Here is an 18,152-nt window from a genome sequence, read left to right as displayed (position 1 = left end):
GTGTCCATGTTCTCATTGTTCAATTCCCACCTATGAGTGAGAACATGTGGTGTTTGGTTTTTTGTCCTTGTGATAGTTTACTGAGAATGATGGTTTCCAGTTTCATCCATGTCCCTACAAAGGACATGAACTCATCATTTTTTATGGCTGCATAGTATTCCATGGTGTATATGTGCCACATTTTCTTAATCCAGTCTATCGTTGTCAGACATTTGGGTTGGTTCCAAGTCTTTGCTATTGTGAATAGTGCCGCAGTAAACATACATGTGCATGTGTCTTTATAGCAGTGTGATTTATAGTCCTTTGGGTATATACCCAGTAATGGGATGGCTGGGTCAAATGGTATTTCTAGTTTTAGATCCCTGAGGAATCGCCACACTGACTTCCACAATGGTTGAACTAGTTTACAGTCCCTCCAACAGTGTAAAAGTGTTCCTATTTCTCCACATCCTCTCCAGCACCTGTTGTTTCCTGACTTTTTAATGATTGCCCTAAGAAAACCTTGCACATGTGTTCTTACAAGCCTATATTCATAGTACCATGGTTTATAAAAAAAATAATAATAATAAAATTCGTATATATTCCAAAGTCTACTTATAGGATAATGAGTTAGTTATAGATACTCATAGACTGAAACACTATTCAGCAATGAAAATGAATTAACTATGTCCAGTGCATGAACATGAATAAATCTAAAAAATATAATGTTAACTTTTTAAAAAAGCAAGTCACAAGATAACAATGACAGTATGGTATGTAAAATAAATAAAACTAAACCATAGATTGCTTAGGGATAAATATGCAGGTAGTAAAACCATAAGGAAAGTCGCAGAGATAGTAAAAACAAATATTTAGAACTGTGGCTAACTCTGTGTAGAAAAGGAAGGTTGTGGCAGGTGGAGCACATAAAAATATTTGAAAGTATTGGTAATGGTCTATTTTTTAACCTGAGTGGTAGCATATGTGTGTCTATTTATTAATCTTCTTCAAAAACTATGCATTTAATATTAACTCACTTGTTTAATATAAAATATTTTATAATTTCTTAAGTAAAAATGTCAGCTATGATAAAATTCATTACATCTCCCCCTCCTTCAAAATTATCCCAACAGTTAAATTTTGATTCATTTGTAGAGCATTAAAAACACATTTGACTGAATAAAATTCAATTAACATATATGTAGGAGTTCAGTCAGGGTGGTGGGAAAAGTTGTAAGAAAAAGTTATAGGGAAAGACTCAAACCTTCTTGGAAGGCCAGGAGGTTTTGCAAAAGCTTCGGAGGAGAAATGGCTGAAGGCAGCCAAATTCTGTTATCCACAGCCTGAAGGCAAAGGGTAGATAACAAGGGAAAGGAACTTATCTAGATAAGTTGGTTTACTCATGTCTCTAGAAACCGACCGTTGATCATTCCTGCACAGGACTGCTCTCTACTCAGGGGGTTGGCAAAGTTAATTACCCACAAACTGTGTTTGCTCCAAGCCTTTGTCATTAAATCTGTACTAAATAAATGCAAGTGTTACTGGCTTATGGCTTATGGGGGCTGCACTCTGGGTTGCACTGCACTCTCATTGGTGGTGCTAAGGGGTGCAGTCCCCCTAGCCACACTGTCAGGCAAAATACCTGTGTCAGAGTATTGGTATTTTGTCATTTGGATTTGTCATCCATCACTCAGCCAGAGTCTGTGGGACAGACTTGGCACATATACTTAAAATATCTACTAAAAACAATGTGTTAAACTTTTTAGGCCAAAAGATAAAAGATATAATACCTTTTTAACATTTTAAGTTTTGTTCTTGAGTTAGTTCATATATTAACAAGACGTGTCAGGGGAGGCAGAGCAGGATGGCAAAATAGAAGGCTCCACCAATCATTCCCCCTGAAAGGACCCCAATTTAACAACTACCTACACCAAAAAGCACCTTCATAAGGACCAAAAATTAGATGACCACTCACAGTATCTGGTTTTAATTCCACATTGCTGAAATAAGCACTGAAGAGGCAGGAGAAAACTGTCTTTAATTGCCAGCGCCACCCCTTCCCCATCCCCCAGCAGCAATTCTGTGTGCTGGGGAGAGGAAGAGCATAGCATTTGTGAGGAAATGAACTCAGTGCTGCCCTTGTTATAGCAGAAAGTAAAAACAAACCAAATTCAGCTGACACCCGCCCACAGAAGGAGCATTTAAACCAGCCCTAGCCAGAGGGGAATCGCCAATCCCAGCAGTCAGAACTTGAGATCCCACAAGCCTTACCACTGCAAGCTAAACTGCTCTGAGGCTGAGAATAAACTTGAAAGGCAGTCTAAGTCACTAGGACTGCAACTCATAGGAAAGTCCTAGTCCTGAACTCGACCCAGAGTCAATGGACTTTTGGGGCATGTGACCTACTGAGATACCAGCCAGGGCAGCTAAGGGAGTGCTGGCATCACCCCTCCTCTACCCCCATGCTGCATAGCTCATGGTTCCAAAAGAGACCTCTTCCATCCAGATGAGGAGAGGAAAGGGAAAAGTGAAAAGAACTTTGTCTTGCATTTTGGATATCAGCTCAACCACAGTAGGCTAGGGCACCAATCAGAGTTGTGAGGCCTCCCTTCCAGGCCCCAGTTCCCAGATGACATTTCTAGACACACCCTGGGACAGAAGGGAACCCATTACCTTAAAGGGAAAGACCCAGTCACATCAGGATTCATCACCTGCTAACTGAAGAGTCCTTGGGCACTGAATAACCAGCAGCATACCCAGGTACTATGCTGAGGGCCTTGGGTGAAATTCTGAGACTTGCTGGCCTCAGGTGAGACTCAGCACATTCCCAGTTGTGGTGACTATGGGGCGAGACAAAAAAGTAGAGGGAAAGTAAGATGTTATGCTTGCAAAAACAAAGACTCCATCAAAAAACTATTCAAATTGATAAATTCAGTAAAGTTGCAGGATACAAAATCAACATACAAAAATCAGTAGTATTTCTATATGACAGCAGTGAACAATCTGAAGAAGAAATCAAAAGTGTAATCCCATTTATAATATCTACAAATAAAATAAAATAAAATACCTAAGCAGTAACCTAAGCAAACAAGTGAAAGACCTCTACAATAAAAACTATAAAACACTGATGAAAAAAATTGAATAGGAAACAAAAAATGGAAAGATATTACATATTCATGGATTGGAAAAACCAATATTGTTAAAATGTCCATACTACCCAAAGCAATCTACAGATTCAATGCAGTCCCTATCAAAATACAAATGGCATTCTTCACAGATAGAAAACACAGTCCTAAAGTTTATATGGAACCACAAAAGACCCAGAACAGCTAAAGCTATCCTAAGCAAAAAGAACAAAATTGGAGAAATCACATTACCTGACTTCAAATTATACTACAGAACTATAGTAACCAAACAGCGTGATACTGGCATAAAAACAGACACATAGATAAATAGAACGGAAAACAGAACCCAGAAACAAATCCACATTTTCAACAAAGGTGCCAAGAACATACACTGGGGAAAAGACAGTCCCTTCAATAAATGGTGTGGAAAAACTGGATATCCACATGCAGAAGAATAAAACTAGATCCCTATCTCTCACCATATACAAAAATCCAATCAAAATGGATTAAAGACACAAATATAAGACTTCAAATTATCAATCTTCTTTAAGAAATCATTGGGGAAATTTTCTAGGACAGTGGTCTGGGCAAAAATTTCTTGAGTAATACCTCCCAAACACAAGCAACCAAAGCAAAAATGGACAAATGGGATAATATCAAGCTAAAAACTTCTGCACAGCAAAGAAAACCATCAACAAAGTGAAGAGACAACCTACAGAATGAGAGAAAATATTTGCAAACTACTCATCTGAAAAGGAATTAATAACCAGAATATATAAGGAGCTCAAACAACTCTATAGGAAAAAAACTAGTAATCTGATTAAAAACGGGCAAAAGATTTAAATAGACATTTCTCAGAAGAAGATATGCAAATGACAAACAGGCATGAAAAAGTGCTCAACATCACTGATCATCAGAGAAATGCAAATCAAAACTACAATGAGATACCATCTCACCCCGGTTAAAATAGCTTATATCCAAAAACAGGCAACCACAAATGCTGGTGAAGATGTGGAGAAAAGGGAACCCTTGTACATTCCTGGAAGTGTAAATTAGTGTAATAACTAGGAGAACAGTTCTGTGGTTCCTCAAAAAACTAAAAATAGAGCTACCATGTGATCTGGCAATCCCACTGCTGGGTATATACACAAAAGAAAGGAAATCAGTATATCAAAGATATATCTGCATTGCTGTGTTTGTTGCAGCACTGTTGACAATAGCCAAGATTTGGAAGCAACCTAAGCATCCATCAGCAGATGAATGGATAAAGCAAATGTGGTACATTTAAAAATGTTAAGTGAAATAAGCGAGGCACAGAAAGACAAACACTGCATGTTCTCATTTACAAGTGGGAGCTGAACAATGAGAACAGATGGACACAGGGAGGGGAATAATACATACTGAGGCCTGTCAGGGGAGCTGGGTGGGTGGACAGAGCGCATTAGGAAAACTAGTTAATGCATGCTGGGCTTAATACCTAGGTAATGGGTTGATAGATGCAGCAAACATGGTGCACGTTTACCTATGTAACAAACCTGCATATCCTGCACATGTACCCTGGAACTTAAAATTAAAATTAAAATTAATTTAAAAAATCAAAACAATTGAACTCATCGAGATAGAGAGTAGAAGGATGGTTACCAGAGGCTGGAAAGGATAGCAGAGGCGGTGGTGGGTGGGGATGGTTAATGGCTAAAATAAAAAGTTAGAATTAATAAGATCTAGTATTTGGTAGCACAGCAGGGTGACTATAGTAAATAATAATTTAAATGTACATTTTAAAATAACTAAAAGAGTATAATTGAATTGTTTGTAACACAAAGGATAAATACTTGAGGGGGTGGATATTCCACCTGCCATGGTGTGATTATTATGCATTGCATGCCTGCATCAAAACATCTCATGTGCCCCATATACACACCTATTATGTACCCAGAAAAATTAAAAATTAAAAAAAATTATGCATAGCTCATATTCCAAGAGCTTTTAGAAATCATTGTTTTGAGAATGCTTTTATATAAATGAGGATATATTGATTCAAAATAACATAACTCCTTATAACCTACTATATAGGTATACATTATAATATGGCATATCTCCAGCTCTATTTTAATGTCTCTATTTAACTAATAGATTTAGGTATAATTTTATTGTATTTTCAGAAAACTCATTTCAAATAACAGAATTTTTTAAATCATTAATGTCTTATACATTAAGAGGTTAAGTATTTGATATTCAGTGTTCGAAATTTGTTTGCTTTAAGACTAATTTAAAACTTTAACCAAGATGTTTGAAATCATTGAGACCACAGCCCACAATCAGAAGACATACTTTAGAAAATGATTCCTATTTGTTCTCCAAGAAATTTACAAATATGTCCCCATACAAGAGCTCCATAAAGGACTTCATATCTAAATATCAACGGCTTTGAACGGGATACTGCCACATTACCAGAACCCTAAAGCATTGTTTACAAGGAATTTTGACACCCAAGTTAAAAAATGACACACAAGCAACTTTTCCCAAGAAACTATTTTGAAAAATGTTAAATTGTATTTGGTAATTCAGTTGTAGAAATCTGTTTTAATTTTTCTTAATAGAAACATAACAAAGATCATAAAAAACACTCATTTTAATTTACAGGTGGCAAATATTCATTTTAGTCACCAATTATTCAACCACAATGAACTTCTGGAAAAGCAAAGAGTACTAAGTTAACAAATTGAGTCTATTTTCATCAAATTATCTAAAATCAGCCAAAACTTAAAGACAATTTCATATTCATGCCCAAAGGCCAAACACAAGTTTATAATTCATTGGGAATAAAAGAAGTCCTGTTTTTTAAAATTCCTCCTGATTTTTAAGAAATCTGAAGGAATTCAGTTTTTATAAAGCCAGTTAGTTTCAAAGAGCATTAACATTGATGTGGTAAATTATAGATGTCATTTAATAAAATGTATATTTAGAAGACAAAACAGCAACATAGACAGAAAGACTTTTTAAAATGTGTGTCAAGCAGAAGATCAGAAAAAGTTTTTAGTAAGAATAATCAGAAGTAAAAACAGTGTAACTTTATTTTTAACTAAAGTATTTTAAGTCCTTTCTTCCAACAAAAATTGAGTGCCTAATTCAGTCATTTCCAGGACGTTTTCTTTTAATATGTAGAGAGAATATGTGTATGAAACCATATATATATATTCATATATGTATACATGTAAAACCAGATATAAATATTAATCCTCGTGTGTACATTATATTATAGACATTTGATAAAAAATTGTAATGTAGATATTAGAAACAACGCAAATGGCTAATCATAATATGGTATGGATACACTGTATTAGTAATTAGATTTAGTCTAATTACACATTAAAACCCCATTATTATAGGCTCAATTTTGTTTTTGAAGTATGTTATTAAAGCAGAGGTTTTACCTTTAGTAGGATGAAGACATAAAACTTTCATAAGTGACTAAGTGTAGAGGGATATTTAACTAACTAAGGGAGTAACTTATTTTTAAGCCTGATGCTAGGACCCATGACACATCCATATACTAATCACTAATCACACACTATTCATATCTATTTAATACTGTAGAACCTCTGGAATCTTTTTGCTTGTTTGTTTGTTTGTTTTTTGTTTAGAGACAGGGTCTCACTCTGTTGCCTACCTAGGCTGCAGTGCAGCAGCACGATCACTGCTCACTGCAGCTTTGACATTGGGGGCTCAAGCTATCCTCCCAGCTAGTTTCTTTGTCGCTGAGACTACAGGTACTTTCACCATGCCCAGCTAAATTTTTTATTTTTGTTTTTTGTAGAGACAGGGGTCTTGCTCTGTTGCCCAGGTTGGTCTCAAACCCCTGGGCTCAAGTGATCCTTCCACTTCAGCCTCCCAAAGTGTTGGGGGTTACAGGTATGAGCTACCACATCTGGTCTTGATCTTTACTTGTTAATTATTTGCTGCTTAAGAGAGAATCACTTTTACTTATTCAAGTGATTTCAATGTATTTCTTCAGATATTTTATATAACCATTATTAATGAGGTTTTAATTATTGCACTTGTTAATAACATGCAGAAAATAAGAGAAGGAATTAGAGCTATTATTCCCATAAATGGAGTGAATAAGAAAAATAATTTTAGAAAAACTTGATCAATTGTAAAACGAAATTCACATCCATGCTCTCTGAATATATGTTAAAACAAACCAATTAGTATTTGTGGAGGAACGTGAATCTGATAAAAATTTCCATGCCAAATGAATATTTCTCATTATATCAAAGTATAAATCTTCAGTCTTAGAACTGAAAGACTTTGTTATTTATTATCTAGCTATGAATATATCTTAATTTTGAAACTTCTACAACTACAAAAACAAGAAAGAAGAGTACTCAATGTTATCAGTTTGGTAGAACTGAATTAAGGCAGACCTTTTGATATCAGGTTGACTCTTTCATATTTGTTACTGTATTATCCACATAAGATCTTACTAGGAAACAAAGTTGCTCTGCCATAATGCCAGCTTGTAAATATTTGACATTGAGTCTCACAGAAACTCTCTTAAGGACAGTGAAGAAATACCATAGGCCGTATTGCATTTGAGACAAAAGGGAATTAATTGAGAGTGACACCCATAAATACCACTGGCTGCTAAGAAGGATACGATCAGTGCCAGGAAACAGCACTGCACCTTTTATCATTTCTCCCATGATGCACCCTACTGACCACATGTCAACTGAAAACAAAAATGAAATGAGGATAAACAAGAACACAGGAATAGAACAACAAATAAATGAAAACATTGGGCTACTCATGCCATAGAGCAATAGTCTGACTTTTCACTGACTGGATGAGAAGCCAGTGGCATGATCATTAGTATTTTAAATGGTGGCAAGGGGAGAACATAGGCTGTCAAGGCCCTTTTCTGTCATATAACTGAAATAACAACGCTACCCAATGCTACCTAATTTAGAATAATATTACTTTGCAATTATAACTCAATGATTGATTTAGGTTTTGATTTAAAAGGTCTAATTTACATTCATCTACTAGAATCCTACTGATTTTTATCATAAATTATTCTAGATACTGTTAATATGCAAATCAGTTTCTTTTTCACTATTGTATACATATTTGAAAAAAGAAAAAAGAAAAGCTGAGCTGCCAGCAACCTCAAAAGAGTTTCTTTTATAAAACACATTTACCCTTATTTATAAATATAAATACAGTTCCAGAAGTGAAAAGCCAGTTCAAGAATGAATGTTTCAGAATATGTTGTCTTAGTTTCATTGACTCTCATCAAAGGAGCATGTTTCTCAGCAGGCAGCCTTGTCTTATTCTTATAAACACAGTTGCCTTATAATGATAAGAAACGCTGGCTTTCAAAATGGGATGGCTCAATGTGAAATAAACAACATGACTAAAGAGCTGATACTTCTTCTGAGACTGTGAATCAAAAGAAACCTGGAATTCAAGGTGAAATTATAATGGCCTCTCTGTTATTGCCAAGTATCATCCAGAACTTAAAACCAGGAAGCCAGGGCAGGGTGCACACAGGGAGGGGCAAAATGGGGAAGGGTGAAGCAAGAAAGTGAAATCTCTGTCTTGAACTATACTTGGTTACTCACTTGTTCTACTTGAAAGTCAGAAAGAGAGGGTATTCTTGTGGGGGGAAAAATAAACAAGAAGAATTAGGGATGCTGGGGGGGGAGCAAATAGGGAAAGGCATTAAGACAGCAGCACAATATAATTTTGCTCCACTTACTTTTCAAATTACATGTTGTAATTTGGCAGTGACCTTAAAGAGATCCTCATGAGATTCATTCCAATGTGAAAATCTCACTCGGGTTAAACTCAAAGTTTCCATTGTTTGATTTAACACCTAAACAAAGTGATCACTGCAAAGAAATGGTTACGGCTTTGAAGGTGATAAGCATACCCAAAGAAGCAAATTTGTTTTGCTTCCAGTTTAGGAAAGCAACTGACATGCAGAAATATCAGGGAAAGATAGAGCAAACAGTTGTGCATCCCTTTATTATTAACGTGTTTGTAATTTCAAGTAATATCTGTCTCACAACAGGGTAGTATTGAGAAATCTTTGATTAAGGAAAAAAACTGAAAACGTATTTATTTTTAAATTCCAAGTATTCCTATCATACTGTCCAAAGAGACCAGTTTGACTAAATTGCTATTTATGGTATATCTATATTTTATAGATATTGTGGAAGAGATATACAAAAAACATTGAGACCAAAAATCTGAATATGCAGTGTTTTCTCTTGCCTGTCTCCATTCAAATGTTTAGAAAAAAAATGGTTTCTGCCATTAACCTGTCTGGGACTTAGGAAACATCTATTTCTATTTCTCATTTAGCATAAAATTGTTTTTTACAATATCTCTGGCAGATATGTTCATCTTTTTCTGCTAGAGAACCAACTCTATCACTTTCCAACTATGTGACCTTGGCCAGGTTACTTCTCTCTAAACCTTAATTTTATCCTCTAAAATATTGATGATAAGCTGTATTTATTATGTAGAGTTTTATAAAAGACTTGAAAAAGTTATGTCTGATAAAGATCCTTGCACAGCTGCCTGGTACATAGCGAGTCCCCAATAAATATTATTTACGTATCAAATCATCATGTATTAAATAATATATTAAAATTATATTTGGGAATTAAATATCTTTGGAAAAGGTTTATTTATTTTAAATTTACATAATTATATATTTACATCTATAATAAATCTTTCCAATGGAGGAATCCCACCACTCATCAGGCAGTCTATTTTATTGTTGAAACCACTTAGAAAGGCATCCTGCATATTGACTCACATTGACTCTATGGAACTTCACTGTGTAAACAGGAACTACTGTGTTTCCTCATCCAAATAAGAACCTTACAGTATGTAACTATAACCTGTAATCCCTAACCATTCCTCTCCTAAAACTGGCCAATTTTATCTTTCAGGCTAAAATCCCTTGGTTTTTTGTTTTTGTTTTTTGCTGTTCTTCACATGCCTTTAAACAACAGCAACAACAATAACAACAGATGGTCTAAATTAAATTCTGGTCTCTATGTTGCTTTTGCACCAGTTGGTTCTATACAGTTGTTAATTTTTTTTTTTTTTTTTTTTTGAGCTGGTGTCTAGCTCTGTCACCAGACTGGATGGCAGTGGCACGATCTTGGCTCACTGCAACCTCTGCCTCCTGGGTTCAAGTGATTCTCCTGCATCAGCCTCCCTAGTAGCTGGGATTACAGGCACACGCCGCCATGCCCAGCTAATTTTTGTATTTTTAGTAGAGGTGGGGTTTCACCATGTTGGCCAGGATGGTCTCGATCTCCTGATCTTGTGATATGCCCACCTTGGCCTCCCAAAGTGCTGGGATTACAGGCGTGAGCCACCATGCTTGGACCAGTTGTTGATTTAATAACTGGTATTAATAACTGGTATATCTCACAGTTCTCTTTTTGGTGTGGGGGATCTGGGAAATATTACAATGTAAAAGAAGAACATTTATTTAAAATATATCTTCATGGGCAGAACTCAAGATAGATTTAATAGATCACAAAGCTTTTGCATAAAAATAATGCAGAGATATAGGCTCTAGATCTGAAATTCTGATGTACATATTGAATTTCATTTTCTTTATTTTAATATATCTTTCTGGGTGATAATATCCTAGAAATCTTTCTAATTCCCACTTTAACTTTACTCACCATTCACTATTCCTAGAGAATATTTACATCTATGCTACCAAAATGCTAAGCCTTGTGCCTAGAAATGATAAGCGCTGTTATCTTGAATTACAAAAATTGAATATATGTACATAAATTTATATAGATTTTTATGTACTCAAGAGAGGATTATGGCTCAAGATAAACTCATTTTTCCAAACTTCATGAATTTGCCATCTCCACTAACAGAAAATGTATAATAAAAGAATTTGATACCAACTCTTATTGAACAGGAAGGTGGTAGTGGTATCTCTATATCTCTATATTAGGATACATAAACATACTAATACAATATGTATTTGAATATATTAGTTATATTTATATTGCTAATCAAGTTAAGAATAGATTATTTTATGAAATTGTCAGGTATTCCAATGAATAGGGACTGTGCATAGACCTTAGAAGTAATTAGCAAATTCAATCACTGTTGAAAACTTCATTTTATGCTTTCTGAGACAATCTGATACAGCATCTGGGTCTCTCTAAGAGTTCTGTACACTAATGCTGCCAAGGTAGAATTCTGTTGGCTTTTAAAATTCTGATTCATCACATTCTTCCATCATCATCCTAGCATTCCCATAGGCAGAAGGCAGATTCACTTGCAATTGTAACACTCAGATGCTGAGTCACTTTCCTTAGAAGAAATGTTGAGTAAATTTTGGTGTTACCAAAATATGATTAATTTTCAGAGTGAGAACCTCTGAAAATCTCATGTCATATTATTTGTCAGAAATTAGCTTATAATGAATTATCTTTCTTCTACTTCTAACCAAGAGATAGAAATGATATAATGTAAGCCCTGGAAGTTAAATCTAAATAAATGAAGAACTATATTGCTACTTCCACACTCCATCTAATAGCTTAAATTATGATCCACGATTAAATAATTTTTGGACTATGTGAGCTTCTATCCTGGAAAATGTTTCCTCTCTAAGGGATTATGTAACTCTTTTATCACAATTTCTGAGACTTCTCCTTAACACACCTAAGTATATTTTCATTTAGTGTAGAATTCGACAAATTTTCTTTCAATGAATGACTCAACACACAATAGCAAGATTTAATATAGTTTTCTAAAATCAGAACATTTCTTTGAAAATTATTTGTTATAATTTTACAAAAATTATGTTATAAAGTTATCAGTTATAAAATTAGAACATTTCTTTTAAAATTAGTTAACTAAATCATAAATTTAGTTATTTAACAAAAGGACCTTGTACTAAACTTCAGTTCAAAGATAGAATTCTAAAAGACCACTGACATACATAAATAAACTAAGAATGTACATATTTTGCACATGTGAATCTAAGTAAGAAAAATAAGCAACAATTTACAGAACTTAATGCTAAATATTGTAATGCCAGGAAACCAGAAAAAGACTTTCTCCTTGAGTCTACCTATTAAACTTGCTTTTATTTCTTTACAACCTCAGAATCTCCAGCTCCCATTCTGGTGAATCCTGTCTCACATTTGCATAAAATAATAACAAAAGAGAAGAGTTAGCAGGCACACTAGTGGTAAAAATGTATTCTTTTAAACAAATTCAAATAAACAATAATTTTATTTTTAAATATTTGTTTATAATTACATGCAATTTGCTTATAGATGTGAAAGAATGTCTACGAAGTTTTCTCATCCTAACTTTATTTAAAGCCATAAATTTTATATTGTTTGAAATAACCCTGTATTGTCTTAATTCTAAGAAACAGAGTTAGACTATGTAGTAAGTTGTTAGTTGCAAAAGTTTATTAGGAATTAAGCACTATTATTTCAAAGAGGCAAGAAGAATTTTAAAATATCTCTGTGCTAGATGGATATAACAATCTGTAACCACAAATTTTTGTTCATTTTACTTTGATCTTTCCTAATGTTCACATTCAAACTTTAAAAAGATATAGCATTCAGTTAACTTGAGGGTGTTTTTCTTATTTCTTCAAATATACTTTTGGAAAACCATTTACCTATACCTTAATAACTGGGCTCCCTGGCAAGGTTGTATGTATATCTCTTTCATTCTAATTGCAATTTCCTGTTCTTCAGAGGGAAAGGCAAGAGGAGCTATTTTAGCAGTGCAGCTGTTAGCTTTGGATATAATATACTTTAGGTCTAGAATTTTCAAATGCATGCAGTATGCCTGTCTTTAACTTTATATCCAGAGAATATTGGCCGAGAACTTAAAGGAACATCACAGGGTTTGCTCAAAGAAGGTGCTACCATTTGAAGTAGAATGGAAAAAATAAGGTTAAAGAATGTATCTAAAAGAAGCAGGTTTGAAGAAAGGACTCGTGAAAATTAAACTGGGACTATAGGACTCTTTGATAATCAACAAGATGGCATGCCCTGGTTAGGGTTTGGGGTGGTGGAGGCAGTGAATGACTGGATAGTTCTTAGAAAAAACTTCTAAGGAAGCATTGTAAAGCTGCTTTCCTGTAAATTTTATTGAAAGGAACAAAATCTGAGTGAAGCTAAAGTCATTGATTTCTTTTATCTGTTCTTGGGGCTACATACAAAAAATAATGGACTTGGCCTATTTACTACTCTCTAACTTGAAAGTCAGCATGGGTTTAAGAATGTTTAAAGAATGTTTAGTAATACATTTAAATATGAATGTGCATTATAATGTTCAAATAAACATTATGTAAAAATATATGCTATGAAATGTTTTAATCATAAAACTAGTGAAAATTAAGTGTATGATAGTGTATGCATAATTAATAAACACTTTACACAAGAAAAATAAGTATTAAGAAGTGATCCTCTGGATATTAAAGTAATTAGCAAACTAATAAGTGGAAAAGCAAATATGTATTGTTTATTTTGTTCAATTTTGTTTATTTTGTCAACATTCTAATTTAGTAACCAAGACAATTCCCTGTGATATCATCTAGATCATATCAACCACCAAGAAACCCCCAGGATGTTTCTCAAAATGCAAAGATAGTTTGAATGTGGGAAAGTAGTTAAACTTCAGTCATCAATGACAATTTCATAAGATTCTCTGATTTGTCAAGACATTTTACTATTTTTGCTTAGGGTTCAAGTTTAAAAGTTCTGTGAAGAGAGAAGAAAAATGTTGATTATTATGATAGTATTATCACATCATTTTTCAGCCTCAAAGTAATTTAATATAAATTACTCTGAGTAATTCTAGGTGAAAGACATCAGAACCTCTGATTATTTTTTGAAATTTCTGGAGAGCCTTGGAAGTAGTCAAGGTATCAATTAGCATATACTTAGCTTTGATATTTCTTCCAATAAATGTTAGAGTAATTTCGATATGCTTAAAATTGTGTAATTCTTCTGCCGATAAATAACTTGAATCAGCCCTCAGCCTTGTGTCTGATAGTCATAGTTTGAGAGGTTATCTGACTGCTCAGTTGTTGGTAGGAAGTCCTGTGCATAAAATGATAACAATTACATTTAAAGAGTAATAAAACAATTCCACTCAAAATTAACAAAGCACATTGTTTAACTGAGATTTCTATAGGTTTGTTTTTTAAATGTAACCATAACTTTAAACATCAAGTTATAATTTTAATTATAGGTAAAAGGGGCTAAGAAATCCAAATGGAAACATTTTCAAAAAGGAAACATTTTTTCTAACTTATTTTGTTGGAAAATACCTACTCATTTTTTGGTAAAATTTAACTTAAGCAAAAGGCTTTCCATTGTAGGTGTCTTTATGCAATTTTTTTTTAACTTTTAGGTCCACATGCAGGGTCATTATCACATATGGCACTAGGCTATCAAAGACTGCTGTACTATGTAATCATCACTTGAGATAAAGAAATACATACATTTATATAATAAATGCAAACCTTTATTATAATCTACATTATCTGTATTAGAGATTATTTAAATGTCTAGGTTCATACATATCAAGGATATAAATGTTATGTATTAATTTTCACACAATTTAATTTCAGCTCCAAAAATTTTTCTAAAACAAACTAGGATAAAAAAGGTGGGGGGGGTGGGGGGGCGCTTCCAAGAGAAAAATTTTTAAAAGAAAATAAAATTATCAATATGGTGCTTTGCTTTTGGTTTTTTGTTTTTCTGAAGGGTTAGATTGAGTTTAAAACTTTTTGCTTTTTTTCTCTTTTATTGGCTTTTAAATTTAATACTGTCAAAATAGAAGAAAAGCAATCCTTATAAACGCCTGAAGAGCTAAATAAGATCTCAGAGAACAACCTCGCTACGTGAAATCAAGTGACATGTAACAAAATGTCACATGGAAATGAGAAATCCTGTGGCTTTTTGCTTTCCACTGACAAGGGTATTAGAGAGATGTGGCTGTGCAACTTCACTCTGAGTATTGATTGAGAGGTTCTTTTTTGTCTAAAATGTATTATATACCAAAGACAAAAGCATAAAGAAAATAATTCCTACTTTTGAATAAAGTCAGCACATTTAAATATGAATGTGCACTATAATATTGTTCAAATAAACTATATTAGGTATATAATTAATCCCCAAACTACAGATAAGTGAAATAAATTTTCCTAAGTAGCCATATGAAATCTAATGGTGAAAATGACACTTCACACTATAGATAGGAAAGGAACATGGAGCAAACAGAGATTCAAGATCTTAAGATTGGTTATAAATAAATGGTTGCCATGTAGTTTTCTTATCTTCTAGACCAGCACTGTCCAATAGAAAAATGACAGTCACAAATGCCAATCATATATGTAGTTTTAAGTTTAATGTCCACATTCAAAAGAATAAAAAACAGGTATATATATTTAACCCAATATATTCATAATGCTATCGCCTTAACACAATCTATATAAGATTATTAATAATATATTTCACATGCTTTTAAAAATATCTTCAAAATCTGGTATGCATTTTACACATAAAACACATTTCAATTTAGACTAGCTATAATTTCAAGTGCTGAATAACCACGTGGCTAGTCGCTACCTACTAGACAGTGCAGTTCTAGACTATGTCATCACTCTTACATTACTAGTGGAATTTAGAGACTATCTCATTAATATCCAGCAGAATGAATAAACACCTACCTAAATACAAGCTTATTATGGTACCCACTTCTTGTTGAGTCAGTTTTTTTTTGTTTTTGTTTTTTACTATTGGACTTTTTAACACCTAAATAAAAATCATAACCTTTCTTACATAAGAAAAGGATTCCTTAATAAAACTTTCTTATCAATCAAATAGAACGGTTAATAGAGTTATGGGTCACATGGTTATTGCCAATTTCCAAAACATCCATATGTAATAAATATACTAAATTCAATCCTGTATTATAATTGTTAAAGTTGTCAACTGTGGTTGTACTTAGATTTGCACTAGTATTTGTATTTGTAGTAAGGTATTTTTGTGTTTTTAAAAGTATTTTCCACTATTATATGTAAACTGTATTGTCTATATATTACCAACACAAATCTGTACCTTTACTAGAGAGTGAATTTTTGGCCATTTAAGAAATGTATCAGTTCATTTGATAATTCCAAATCATAGATAGCCCTACAGGAAATTTCTGATGGACTCTATTGCAGGACTCAGTAGTAGAACTTAAAATTGCTTTATGAAATTATAAATTTGGTTGGGAAAACAAGTATGTATGTCTATGTCACATCTCCAAGTCAGGTTAGAGAAGTCTACATTAAACTCACCTGACCACTAGCAACTTGAACAATAATTACAATTTTTAAATGCAGAAGTTCATGTTTTGAGGAGGATATGCTATATTGACCTGTTAAAGACTTGATTTAATGTCAAGAGTAATTTAAATCAACGAAGCCATAGACAGAAGCTTAGAATGTCAGCAAGGAGAGCAATTATTATGCCTAAATGTTGTAGAAGCACAAAATAGTTTTAGAAAGGAGATGGAAAATGACTTGCAAATAGTGACTTATTTTGCTAGTTATAAAGGTAAATATATTTTAATCATTTGGGATCTGGTGGCCTCTGTTATTAAAGAAAAATAGCATTTCTATTTTTAGTTGCAGGCAAGAAAGTAATTTTAGAAGAAAAAAGCCCATTGAAATTTAATTAAAAGAAATCATTGTGGTAGGTAGTCTTCAGTACTGGTCAGATTATAGAAATTATCACTTTTTTATTACAATAACACCACTTACCCAACTTTTTGCTTCTATCTTTACTCTCCTGGTAAAATCATTATGTGTTTAAAAGGGAGAGAGAACAAAACAGGTAAAGCTGTAGCAAAAGGTACAAGGATACAGTCCCTTCCTGGAAAGAGGATTTTGTGGCGAACCATTTCTCCCATAATGCATCCCACAGACCATATATCCACTAGAACAGGAGAGAGAGGGTAGTGAAGAAAAGGGAGGAAAGTAAAGTTAACTAAGATAATTGACTTCTGAAGGAGGAGGAAAAGAACAGTTCGATTAAAAGTACAATTTTCACCTCCCACCAAAAGTTGGCCAAAAGGTGAATGCAAACCAGCACTGTGCTATTACATAAACAGTATCTAGTATAAGAAATCAAATTAATGTTTAAAAAACCATTACTTTGTGGGTGCCTTACATTGACTCTCAGTAGTGCCACAAAGTGGTGACATTGGTGACTGAGAAAAGCAATAGCTAAACCAAAAGTATCTCCATGGCAGGTGACAGCTAAAAGCCACCAAAGGGTTTTCTGTGTCATTTTCTGGATGCAGAGAAAACAATATTAACTTGTAGAGGTGGCTATTTTCATTTTCTATTCTATTCAGTTACAGAGAATAGGGCAACAAGAGACCACCTTTTTTTCAGGGGGCCAGGGGGTGGGGGCAAAACAAGATAAATTCAACCAAATCCAATAAACCAGGAAATGACTGGAACCATAGTTTAGAGGCAAAAGAATTGGAATTCCTGGTATTTGGGACTTAGCTTTTCCTTCAGAAGTTTATTCTTGTAAATAAACATCAGTTTTAGTTTCCATTTGAAATATTTCAAGAAAAAAGACATATGATGAATTAGCACATGTATAAAGGAGTCATCTGGAAGGAAAGTGAAAAAAGTATTAAAGGTGTTAAAAATTGTTATGTACATATATTTATTTCCAAATTGTCAAACTTGTTAGGAAAACATGCTTTGCCTTCTCTTACCAATCTTTACCCCCTTTCCAACTTGCTTTTTATTAGGGACAAAGGGAACCTTTGGGCAGAATCATTTGGCCGAATTGTTCCCTGGGGAAGGAAGGCGGGGCTAGGTGCAGGGGACAGCAGGGCATGCCTGATGTGGGAGCAAGCAGGTTTTTCTGCATGGTAACCTTCCTCCCATTGGTGGGAGGGCAGCACCAGGGTGCTAGGCAGGCCTCCTCCATGGACTTAGAGAAGTCAAAA

General features: G+C 33.9%; 1 protein-coding gene across 8 annotated transcripts in view; it reads right to left on the bottom strand.

Annotated features, from left to right (window-relative positions):
- Nucleotides 1-18,152, bottom strand: part of MAPK10 (mitogen-activated protein kinase 10) — a 326,039-nt gene that overhangs the window by 63,879 nt on the left and 244,008 nt on the right. For 4 of the 8 annotated variants that reach the window (XM_032146549.2, XM_032146272.2, XM_032146124.2 and 1 more), the window contains one exon: nucleotides 17,048-17,119. The exons of 1 other annotated variant lie outside the window; for it this stretch is intronic. In XM_032146549.2, coding sequence (XP_032002440.1) covers nucleotides 17,048-17,119 — 72 coding nt within the window. Of the gene's footprint in view, nucleotides 1-7,764; nucleotides 7,837-10,214; nucleotides 14,231-16,944; nucleotides 16,973-17,047; nucleotides 17,120-18,152 lie in introns of those variants that run through there. 3 more of the 8 variants (XM_058433151.1, XM_032146621.2, XM_058433134.1) reach the window with 3 other exon arrangements.

Source organism: Hylobates moloch, unplaced genomic scaffold (genome assembly GCF_009828535.3).
Source record: "Hylobates moloch isolate HMO894 unplaced genomic scaffold, HMol_V3 SCAFFOLD_2, whole genome shotgun sequence".
Lineage (NCBI taxonomy): Eukaryota > Metazoa > Chordata > Mammalia > Primates > Hylobatidae > Hylobates > Hylobates moloch.
Note: the sequence above shows the minus strand (reverse complement) of the source record. Positions and strands in the feature narration are given on the sequence as shown.